The following is a 12434-nucleotide window of genomic DNA, read 5'->3' as shown; positions in this document are numbered from 1 at the left end:
ATCCCCAAATGTTCATCTGACACAGGGATACCTAAGTACACAGTTTGGAAATATGCCTATTGTAATTAGCAGCCTCTGAATTCTGCACTAATTCCGGACAGCTTGTGTTTGTTAACAAAAAAAAAAAAAATGTAGACACAACTACATATATTGACACACCGAATCAGTTAACAACTAAAAAGGAGCATAGATGGATGGAATGGAAGACCAAACCTTGTCCAGTACGTTCCTGAGTTCTGAGAGAGCACAAGAATATTTGCATTCGTTCATGGTACAAATGTAATGTCACAACACAAACGAGTAGTCTACAATGTCCCGGCACGCCGCCGTGTCCGGCTAGCTTAAGACCCTGGCGCGAACTTGGTGGCGTACACCCAGGCGTTGTTGGCGACGGGGTCGTCGAGGTGGTCGAGCAGGTTCTCGAGGGGCCCCTTGCCGGTGACGATGGCCTGGACGAAGAAGCCGAACATGGAGAACATGGCGAGGCGGCCGTTCTTGATCTCCTTGACCTTGAGCTCGGCGAAGGTGACGGGGTCGTCGGCGAGGCCCAGCGGGTCGAAGTACTGGCCGCCGGGGTAGAGGTTGTTGCCCTCGCCGACGCCGTCGAGGCCGTTGATGCGGAAGCCCTCGACGAGGCCCATGAGGATGACCTGGAACCCCAGAACGGCGAGGATGCTCTGCGCGTGCACCAGGTTGGGGTTGCCGAGGTAGTCCAGCCCGCCCTCGGAGAAGATCTGCGCGCCGGCCTTGAACCACACGGGCTCCTTGAAGTCCACGCGCACCCACTTCTCGAGGACCTCAGGGGTGATGCAGCCCAGCGCCCCCAGCATCGCCCACCGCCCGTGGATCACCTCCAGCGCCCTGTTCCGCGCGAACGCCTCCGGGTCCGCCGACAGCCCGGCGGTGTCCCACCCGTAGTCGCCGGGGAACTCGCCGGTGAGGTACGACGGCGTCTGCGCGGAGAAGGGGCCCAGGTACTTGACGCGGTCCGGGCCGTACCACAGGTCGTTGCCCTGCAATGGAAACGAAACGAGCTCTCGTTAGTTGATTACCGGATTGATTGAAACCAACGTGCCAAGGATGGACCACCTCGGCGTACGTTACGTACCATGGTGATCCGGCCGCTGGCGGCGGCGGCGACGTCGCGGAGTGGGCTGGCATTGGCGGCGGCGCGGCCCTGGCCGAGGAACGGCGTCTTGGCCGCGACGACGCGGGAGGTGGCGGCCATGATCGTCGACGCCATCATCTGCTGCAGCTCTGCTACGGTTTGTCTGGCGAGCAAAGCTAAGCTAGCTTTTTCTTTTTTGAAACCGTGGAGTGCTAAGGCTTGGAGAGGGGTTACGTGGACGTATTTGTAGCACGAGTGTTTTTGTTGCCAGGGAAGAAGCGAGCGGCGATTGGAGCGGCGGATGTGAGGTGGAGATTTCTGGATTTGCCTCCGCCCAATCGGGGCGCGGCACTGGATTCTGGAGGTGCGGAGCTGCCACCCTCGGACAACCATCATCCTCCATCACCGGGTCCCACAGCGTTGCGTGGCACACTGGTTTGGGCCGGGCTGCTCAGGGCTTCGCCAACGTGTTAGCCTCACAGCCAAAAGCAGCAGTACTAATCGTAGAAAAAAAAGGTAGAGCTCTCAAAAATCCGAACGGAGGGAGGGACCTCCCCTGGTCTAACGGAAGTGAACAACTTTATTTTCTTCACTAGTGCAAGTACTCTGTTTTATTTTCTTAGGGACAATGAAGGTAGCTCCCTTCTCCAATATAAAAGTAGGTGGCGCTTTGCCCCTCCGAATTGATCGAAAAAAGGCAGCTCAACGCGTGCACAAAAAATGCTTCAACTTTTATCAGATGGAGCCATCGACTCTTATGCAAAAATCTCTGTCGTGCTGCGAGACTACTACTCACCGTGATGTGGACTTGGAAAATAAATACGGAGGCTGTGGCCGTAGTCCAAGACTCCAAGGTGGTGCGTTGGAGAAGCTCTCAATAGTTGTGAATAAGCCTAGGCGTTCGGGTTACCCGATTTTTTCGGGTTGGGTAATTCGGGTAATTCAAAATTCGGGTAATAAAAATTGCTACCCGATATTACCCTCGAAAAAACACTACCCGCAAATTCGGTTACCCGATAATTCAGGTTCGGGTTCAGGTATTACCCGATATACCCAAATTTACAGAAAACAACAAACTACACTAAATTTCAGTAGCGATCTATACATAATTTCAGCAGCAATTTGTATAGAATTTCAATAGCAATTTGTAGAGAATAATATATTACAGTCACTCATTCAAATAGAGAGAATTATATTCTAATAAAGTGATAAGTTAAATGGTCCAGCTAACAACACATGATGAATACAAAGACAAAACAAATCTTTGGGTAGTTCGGGTAGTTTGGGTACCAGGGGATATTACCCGAATTACCCAAACTAATTTCGGGTAATCAAAATCGCTATCCGAATTTGGGATCGGGTACCTCGGGTTCGGGTAATTCGGGTCCGGGTTCGGGTAATTCGGGTACGGGTAATGGGTATCGGGTATTTTGCCCAGGCTCAGGTGAACGCAAATCTTGGGGGCGAGCCTAAGTTTGAGGGGCTAGATGAATGTGACCTGAAAAATCTCATTTTGAGAACTCAGAATATGGATGGCATCATATGGCAAGCTTGGGATCTGAGATGGTATTTTCAGTTCTGAATTCTATGTTGTCCTAGCTTTTTTAGAGATAAGTGTTTATTATGTATATTGACATAATGGATATCTAAGTGTATAATAAAAATTATGTATCTAGAAAATTAAATAATTTATAATTTAGAGTGAAGCGAGCATGATATATGAGGCCATGGAACAAGTAGTAGGGATGGCGGTTGAAATCATGGACGTAGCACCCGCTAGGGTGAGGGCACGGATGCCAAATCACACCAATGGACCTCATCAGGTTGGGTCCGAGATGAATGAGTGGTCAATAATGCAGGCATCAAATCGCGTCGTGGATGCCTATAGGGGCCTGAAATATAAGGGTCACCCTAAGTAACCAAGTATCACACGTCCAGTTACCAACAATACGCTTGGTACTAGACCTTAGATTTTTAATTCATTTTATTAAGAACTTGTATAATTATTTGCTACTTCCTTCGTTCCGAACTATAAGACGTTTTGACCTTTTTAGATACATTGCTTTTGCTATGTATCTAGACATAATATATATCTAAATACATAGCAAAAGCTATGTATATAGAAAAGCTAAAATGTCTTATAATTTGGAACAGAGAGAATACGTGACGAGACATGTGATAAAGAGATGGGAAATAATTACTCATATCACATTTCTATAATTATTAATGTAATCATGATCATATATTACTTATACTATTTACACACCCGATAGGTCCTCACCCGTGGGCTTCGCCATGGATGCAAACTTTCTATTATAAAACATGTTGCCAGTGATTCGGACATTTTTCTCTCCGCCTCTCATGATCAACATAGTAGATGAAAGTAGAACACATAGACATAAGAGATAGTGAGACTATTCTTTATTTTTCTAAATATTGATGATTACAACATAGAGCTCCCACGTATATATAGTCCCACCAAGGCCTAAAAGTTTTGGTAAGAGCCCACATACAAACAGGTTAGGATTAGGATTCCTCCTCCTTTCCTTCTAGGATAGAGTCCGTATGTTTTACAACACCCCCCTTGGACGATTACCACGATATACACATGCCTCATCAAAAACTCCATCCAAAAACCCAGTAGGAAAAAACGGTTCTTGGAGAAAAGAGTACATCACATTCTCGCAAGTTGAATTGAACATGTTGCCTGTGTGAGAAACCTTCAAGTAAAAACTTATATAGGGAAAAAAGTACAACATTTAACCTTCTGGTCATTCATTCTTTAGGATATTCTATTCTTTGTGAATAGATAGTGATCTTCATGATCTATGCATAAACTTCAATGTATTAGCAAATATTATCTACTTGATATTTGTATTTTAGTGGTTTACCTTCAAGGTAGATTCAATCAAATATGCTCCCCTCATAAAGCCATATTTTGAACTTCATTGTTCAAATCGCACTTTTCATAACTGTGTGCTTAATTCATGGTATGCGGTACCACAATACTGTATGTTTCAAAAGTTAGCTCATAATTCTTCTATGAATTATAATATGGGTATAAATAAGAGCAATATGATTCATGCATAATGACCACTTATTAGTTGTGCGAAACAAATAAAATTTATCCTTCAGGATAATAAATCATTTTAGAGGATTATGGGGATAAATAAGTTAATATTCAATATCTTCTAGATAATGTATCAAACTTATAATAGAGTTTGAATACTCATAATTCTTTTTAGTGGATTTTTAAATTATATGTTCTATAAATCTTTAGGATTTTGATTGTACCACTAAATAAATTAAGTCTTGTATTTGTCACATATGGATAATTTGATTGCCAAAATCACCACTATTTTTATACCTTCGATGGTATTTAGAGGATATCATCACTTTATTGCTAGCTTTTCAATTTGCACTTTCTAAGTGTTTATATGACACCTTCATGGTGTTTAAGATTCCTCATTTTCTTTCTCTCTGGTCTATATTCACTTCAAGTGTTAATGGTGTTTATTCAATAATCGACCGATAAATCCTTCATGGATTAATTTCTTCAAGGATGTTCTCATTCTTAATTTTTAATATTTCTCTTCTACGAGATATATTCTCTATTACATAAGAGATTATTGCGTGATATACACAATAACATATTGTTATTCACTATAAAGTCATCCATTGACTTTGTTCCTTCTAGGATACGCTCTTCTTGAGTCTTCGATATTCATTCTGAAATATATTCCACCTTAGACTTCTTAATACTTTGTATGAGATTTACTTTCCATATGTTGCGATTTGTATTCTTCAGGAACTATATAGATCTTCATAATCCATTTATTAACTGCATATTTCATATTCATTCATTTCATTTGCCAGAGATATAACATAATGTTTAATTCTTCTTAGTAGGAGATACAACCTCAATTACTTTCTTTATTGACCTGATATAATCGCTACAGACGACTTTGCCATGAACTTTGTTTTCCGGATCCGGGTTCTCATAAGAGAAATATTTGCACTTATAGAGGTAGCGTTGTTGATAACTATTATTTTCTCCTAATATTCTCATAATGTGAGATTAGTTTGTCTCTTTGTTATTTTTCGAACAAAAGATAGTTTGTTGTTCTACATACCCAACACTAATGATGCGCATGAGGTGCTTAACCTTCCTCATGAGGTGTTCTCTTCATGAGAATGGAGGAGTTTCATTTTATTTCTATTCAACAACTATGCACTACACTAGAATCCATAGACGTCAACATTTAATTACTACAAGTAAACATGACTTTTGGTTTATAACTTTAAATTAATTACTCCTCTCAGTTTTAAAAATATCTGGCATATGCTCCACTTTATGCTTCACAAGAGCATTAGTCAAATTATTATTTGATTTAGTGCGTGATACTATTCCTTCTTCAAACTTTAAGAAATATATATTTTACTCTTAAGATCATTTTCCTTCTGTAGAAATAATATTTGGCATTCAAACTAGGCTTTCTCTCCCCCTAATGCCAATATCAGATCTTTAATACCATACTCCAAAAGATATCTTCTGTTGTGGGCTTAAAATCATTCAAATTCATCTATCTCCATCTACAAGTGGAAGCCCATTCATGTATGCTATGATGAAGTTTTATGGAAAATATTCACGCACATATTTAAACACGGGGGTTAGTATTCATTAAATGTAGCGAGCTAGAATACATAGAGTGCACTTAAGAATGTTTATCATTCCTACAAACTCAGATATGTTCTCCCACTGATTTGCACATATCATAGTTAAAAAAAATCATTTCATTGTCTAGCTTCTTTATTGTTTAGCCTAAAAGATTGATCTAAATACTCATACATTAAAAAATGGACCATACACTTCAAATGTATAAAATACGCAACATTCAAATTCACATGAAATTTCTTCTAGAATTTTCTAATTGCCATTAATGCAAAATTCCCCAAATACCTTTTCTTCGTAAATCCCAAATCATCATAAGTGTGTTATCCACCATCTTAATTCCACAATTATTCATCCCATCAATTGAGTTAGTCTCCATTGAGCGAATTTTACATTAACTCACTCCCCCTAATCTTAGGCTACTTGGCTCTAGACCAATGTATTGCTTATGCATACGATGCATTGAAAACAAATTATTTCTTAGTTCAACGAGAACTATATAGACCTAGCATGCTAGCTAGCCACTTTAATTATGAGGGAAGTATAAAGGTAGCTACTAGGTACAACTATAACTGCTATACTAATATTCATACAAGAGTGGAGATAGTTGCAGCTCAATGAGAGAACAACATAGTGATACACATACATGTATAATGTGAAATATTGGTATTCAATCCAACATAATAGATAACAACAAAATATAAAGCTACAAGCTTACTTGCAATTAGTGCAATGTAGAGAAAATTAACTCGGCCAGAAGGGACACAACTAGGACTTTGAGTCCTAATACATGCACTTAAAGATAGATATAGGAATGCTATGCCTATTAAATATATATATTACCCACATTTTCTTATGCCTTTACCCAAAATTCCTCTCCCTTTTCATGCCATAATTACTTCAAGTAGTAATATGCTTCATGCAACATCGATGAATAATCATTTCTAATGTTTTATAGAATCCAATTATACTTCTAGTATTGTAAGTGTAATCAAGCCATAATGTGGGTTTTGATGTTGATGACGACCTAATTAGAGAACTAATGAGATTTATTAAGATGACAAGCAGGGAATTCATTATAGAGGATGTTACATGGAAAGGAGGAGCCCCCAATTACAAATAAGGATGGCATCATGCTCAAAGGAGTTTTGAATTCCTTTTGTCTTTTGAAATTGAGTATGGAAAAAGCCTTACTATAAAGGGGGATACTACAACTGGTTAAAAGTGTGGAACCAAATGCTCAATCTTTACATAAAATATCCTCACAGCTCAGCCAAGACAACCAACTTAACAACTCCTTCACCCTTGCTATCTTGCTGGGTGCGATAGTGCCGCCCCTGGAGAGAGGTACTGCCGTACTTAAGTAACCGTTGGGAGGTAGGGGGTATTTATACTTTTCCCTATCCTCCATAGTGTCTCTCTCTTCTTCCCCAATGGTTCAGACCAACAAAAATTAGCAGGTGCTCATCTCCTCTCTCCTCCATTGGTGCCCTTTAAGTTCTCAAGCTTTCCCTTTGACTTCCCCATCAATCCTTGAGAGAAAAAGGTGCCAAAAGTGATTGGAGAGCAGCTCCATAAATTCCCAAAGTTTAAAGAGCATTTGGTTCACGTTTTGGCTGGCGGTTGTGTTTGTTACTCTTGAAGCTTGGCTTCCAGCTGGCTAGAGCATCGCCCAATGAACTTGCCAAGTTTGTGGTAGCCTCGGAAGGTTTGTAACCATCTCTTGCAGCGAGTAAAATCACCCCCATCTCAAGAGTTTACTCTCTTGACTTGAGAACGAGGTAGGGTTACAAAGCCCTAAGCCTTAGTGGTATACCTCAACAATGTAGACTTAGGCAAGCCTTGGTGGTGAGCTGAACCATAGGATAAATCCTTGTGTCATCTTATGCTTGTGTTGCTACACTTGTGTTCTTGTTGTTGTTGAGGTGATTTTTAGGGTTTGAGGCCGATCTACTTGTGTGTGGTGTTTTCACCACTTTTAGATGTCGATCTGTGATCTAATACCCTACAGGAAGCTAAGAAATTTACCCGATCTAAATTTCGTTAGGTAGATTTTGAACTATGAACTAATCTCTCTTGCAGGCGCGACAGTGCCACGGGTGAATTTAACTTTGGTTTAAGTTGAATTTTTATAGGCCTATTCACCCCCTCTAGGCGTGCCAGAGATCCTACAAGTGGTATCAGAGCTGGTTAGCTCGTGTGCGCTTCACCGCGTAAGATATGGAGCCCAGGGGAGGATCCGATGTTGTGAAGCCCATCAGCGTCGATATGGAGGACGTTGGGCTGCATGACATCGACAGCAGTGAGCTTAGCGCCTCTACAGTGAGCAACTCCATGCTCCCGCAGCTAGAGGCAACCGATGCCAAAAAAGCTCAAAATGAAGAAGAAAGAAGAAGAAGAAGGGCAGCTAGAAAAGAGAAAAGAGAAGCAAGAGAGAAGGAGGAGCAACAGTGGTTAGAAGAGAAGAAAGCAAGAAAAGAAGAAAGAAGACTCAAGAGAAGCTAGAAGAAAAAGAAGAGAAGCAAGAAAGAAGAAGGAACAAGAAGCAAAAGCCTCCAATGCATCTTCAAGTGACCTATCTAGCAACTCTGAAGATGGTGATGGTGATGATGATGAGTCCTACCAAGTGCATAGCAAGAAGGATAAGAAAGGAAAGGGCAAGAAGAATGATGACAACAAATATGCCGCCGTATCCTTTAACTATTCTTCTATGTCTATGACTAACCATGATCGCAAGTCTTTCATCAATGTGCCCATGGGCAAGTTACCTCATTTCGATGGGACTAACTTTGCCAAGTGGAAGCACTTGATGAGAGCCTATCTTATAGGTCTTCATCCTGGCATTTGGGAGGTTGTTTGCAATGGATTTGAACCACCGGTTGATCCCAAGAATCCAACCATGGAAGAAATAAGAATCATCCACCTCAACAGTCAAGTTACTAGTGTGCTACTTAGTGCCTTGGATGGTGATGAGTACAATAGAGTGATTGGTGTGGATGTTGCCAAGCAAACTTGGGATAATTTGCATCTTGCACATGAAGGGGTTGACAAAGTGAGAAAGACAAGAATTGATTTGTTGATGTCCAAGCTCAACCGATTTGTTATCTTGGATGGAGAAGGGCCACAAGAGATGTTTGATAGGTTGATGACCATGGTGGGCAAGATTAGAGGCTATGGTTGTGATGAGCTAGATGATCACAAAGTTGTCAAGATTATGTTGGAAGCTTATTCACCAAGAAATGAGACCGTAGTAACTCTAATTAGAGACAAGAAGTTTGAATACTTTACACCAAATAATGTACTTGGGAGGATCTTGACCTTTGACATGCAAAGAGAAGAAGCAAATGAGAGAAAGAAGCTTGGAGAATTGCAAGCAAAGCTAGAAGGCATCAAGATCAACAAGGATGTAGCTTTCAAGGCCAACAAATCAAGCAAGCAAGGCTCTACTAGCAAGTCAAAGACCAACAAGCAAGCTTCAATTAGCAAGCCCAAAGCACTCAAGCAAGTTTAAGAAAGAGTAGAGACCACCTCATCCTCTAGTGAGAGTGAACATGATGATGACCAATATGAGAAAGTGGATGATGTTATTCTCTTTGTGAGGAGGTTTCACAAAGGGTTGAAGAAGCAAGGGTACAAGGTAGTAAAGAGGAAGTTTCCAAACAAGAAGAAGAGGACATGCTACCATTATGGAAGCACCGATCACTTCATTGCCAAGTGCCCACATGAGATCAATTAGAACAAGTATAAGAAAGAGAAGAAGGAGGACAAGGCCGACCGGAGAAAGAGTAAGAAAAATATGGGAGAAGCTCACATTGGGCATGAATGGGATTCATCTATTAAAAGCTCAAGTGAAGAAGATGAGAAAGTTGCAACCAATGCTATCCATGAGCCATCTTCTTCACCAAGACTCTTCACCAACATGTTCGATGATGACTACTATTTCCCTCACATTTGTCTTATGGTAAAGGGTGAGAAGGTAAAATCTAAACCATGGCCAAAGCTCCTCCACTGCCACCTCCTAGTGATATCTCTAGTAGTGATATTAGTGATAGCTCTAGTGGTGATGAATCTAGTGATGAAGAAATTGATAAATTAACTAAGAACTTAGATGGAAAGACCAAACTATTCATCACTAAACTAATGGTGGACTTAGAGAGTGTCCAAGCTGAGCTAGAATATAGAGAGGAAACTCTTATCTAACAAGAGGATCTCTACATTGCTAGCAAGGAAGCTCTTGCATTAGAGAGAAGTGAGGTGGAATCCTTGCGCAAGGCCTTGGCCAAAGAACAAGGGGACCATGCTATCACAAAGAAAGAAAATATTGCTCTCAAGAAAAAGTATTATGACTTAGATGAAAAGCACAAAGAACTTGAGCTACAATATAACATTCTTTGGGATAGCAACTCGCATCCCTCTAAGGCAAATGATGCCTCTACTACCTCCACTAGTCAAGGTTGTGGAAAATGTTATAATATTGATTTGAATGCTTATTCCACAAACCTTGCAAACATGGAGGCAATGAGAAAAGAAATTGCTAGACTTAATGAGATCATTGGCAAGGGTTGCTTGAGTGGTAAGGCTCAAGTAAGTGACAAGAAGGCAAATGATTCAAAAGTACCTCAATTCAAGCAAGGGAGACACCCCTCAATCAAGCATGGGCTTGGACACACTGTAGGAGCCAAGACAAATGGAAGAAAGATCATAAATAGCTATGGGTGTGTCTAGTTTGAGAGGAAGGAAAGAGTTGGTATAGATCAGCCTACACAGACAGCGGCAGTGCCACAGTCTAGAGCGGCAATGCAGCACCACGGTAGTGCCACAGTGAAGGCCGGCTGTGCCGCTCTCCGCAAAAATGGGAAGGCTACCAATTCTGCTCCTTATCAAACTAAGCCCAAGAAAAAGGTGTCTCAGCAGAAACAAGTTCAGCAAAAGCCAAAGGAATCAATGTAGGGCACTATGAACAAGTATGCCTACCAACTAAAGTTTCAACCACCTCAACAAAGCTTGACTTCGTGTTTTGTTTTAAGGAACAACAACAGTGGAAAAGTGGTTGCCAAATATGTTGGAAAGGAAGCCAACACATATAAGAATACTTCTATTTGGGTTCCTAAATTTCTTGTGACTAACATGCAAGGCCCCAAGTCTAATTGGAGACCTAAATTAAGCAACGAAATCTGTTTTGCAGGCATACTCCTCCGATGGGTCAAGTTGGGTGCTTTATAGTGGATGTACAAATCATATGACCAGAGAAAGGAGTATGTTCTCATCATATACCCTGAAGATGGACTCAAATGAAAATATTATCTTTGGAGACAACTCTAAGGAGGATGTGATTGGTCTCGGTAAAATTGCTATAACCCTTGAGCATTCAATTACAAATGTTTTACATGTTGATTCGTTAGGTTACAATTTGTTGTCCATCTCTCAATTATATGAGATGGGCTTCAATTGTTTTTTTACGGATAAGGGTGTGGAAGTCTTTAGAATGGAGGATTCCTCTATTGTCTTTATGGGTCATTTAAAGAACAAGCTTTACCTAGTTGATTTCAATAAAAGTAAAGCTAATCTTGAGACTTGTTTAGTAACAAAATCTAGCATAGGGTGGCTTTGGCAGTGCCGACTAGCCCATGTTGAGATGAGAAAATTGGCCAAACCTCAAAAGGACAAACACATCCTTGGGTTAACAAATGTTCAGTTTGAAAAAGATAGGATATGTAGCGCTTGTCAAGCCAAAAAGCAAGTTGGCGTACCTCACCCACCAAAGAGCATCATGACCATGACACAACCATTGGAGCTCATACACATGGATCTCTTTGCACTGATCGCCTACCTAAGTATTGGGGGTAATAAATATGGTCTTGTTATTTTTGATGATTATTCCCATTTTACTTGGGTATTTTTCTTGTTTGATAAGTGTCAAGTTAGAGACAAAGTGAAGACTTTTGTTAGAAGAGCTCAAAAGGAGTTCGGTCTCCCTATAAAGAAAATGAGAAGTGACAATGTGACCGAATTCAAGAACACCCAAGTTGGGGAGTTTCTTAATGAAGAAGGCATCAAACATGAGTTGCTCAAGGTTTCACTCAAGTAGAGGGCTTGGACTTTGAGGAAACATATGCACCGGTGACAAGACTTGAAGCAATTTGAATGCTTCTAGCCTATGCCGCTCATCACAATTTCAAGCTATATCAAATGGACGTGAAGAGTGCATTCCTCAATGGCCCCATTCAAGAACTTATCTATGTTGAGCAACCACCGGGTTTTGAAGATCCTAAGTTCCCCAACCACGTCTACAAACTTCAAAAGGCGCTCTATGGGCTTAAGCAAGCACCAAAAGCATGGTATGAATGCCTTAAGGAATTCTTGCTTAAACAAGGTTTTGAAATAGGCAAAGCCGACCATACCCTTTTCACTCACAAAGTTGGTAAAGATATATTTGTGTGCCAAATATTGTCAATGACATAATATTTGATAGTACTAATCATACTTTTTGTGAGGAATTTAGTAGGGTCATAACGAAGAGATTTGAGATGTCCATGATGGGCGAGTTGAAGTTCTTCCTCGGATTTCAAATCAAGCAAGTGAAGGATGGAACTTTTATTAGTCAAACAAAGTACACCCATGATATGCTCAAGAAGTTTGACATGGTGAACACCA

General features: G+C 40.8%; 1 protein-coding gene across 1 annotated transcript; it reads right to left on the bottom strand.

Annotated features, from left to right (window-relative positions):
- Nucleotides 1–234: 234 nt before the first annotated feature.
- LOC136550278 (chlorophyll a-b binding protein of LHCII type III, chloroplastic-like) lies at nt 235–1336 on the bottom strand. Its single transcript, XM_066541787.1, has 2 exons — nt 1109–1336; nt 235–1013 (listed from the first exon to the last, which is right to left on the bottom strand). The coding sequence occupies exons 1-2, from the start codon at nt 1244–1246 to the stop codon at nt 342–344; spliced, it is 810 nt and encodes a 269-aa protein (XP_066397884.1). The 5' UTR covers nt 1247–1336; the 3' UTR covers nt 235–341.
- Nucleotides 1337–12434: the final 11098 nt, after the last annotated feature.

Source organism: Miscanthus floridulus, chromosome 4 (assembly GCF_019320115.1).
Source record: "Miscanthus floridulus cultivar M001 chromosome 4, ASM1932011v1, whole genome shotgun sequence".
NCBI lineage: Eukaryota > Viridiplantae > Streptophyta > Magnoliopsida > Poales > Poaceae > Miscanthus > Miscanthus floridulus.
This window is presented reverse-complemented; position numbering and strand designations above follow the sequence as displayed.

Coding starts and splice junctions, on each gene's coding strand:
- LOC136550278 (XM_066541787.1), bottom strand. CDS start 1,246: ATGATGGCGTCGACGATCATGGCCGCCACCTCCCGCGTCGTCGCGGCC. Junction 1,014..1,108: donor CCAGCGGCCGGATCACCATG/GTACGTAACGTA, acceptor TTTCCATTGCAG/GGCAACGACCTGTGGTACGG.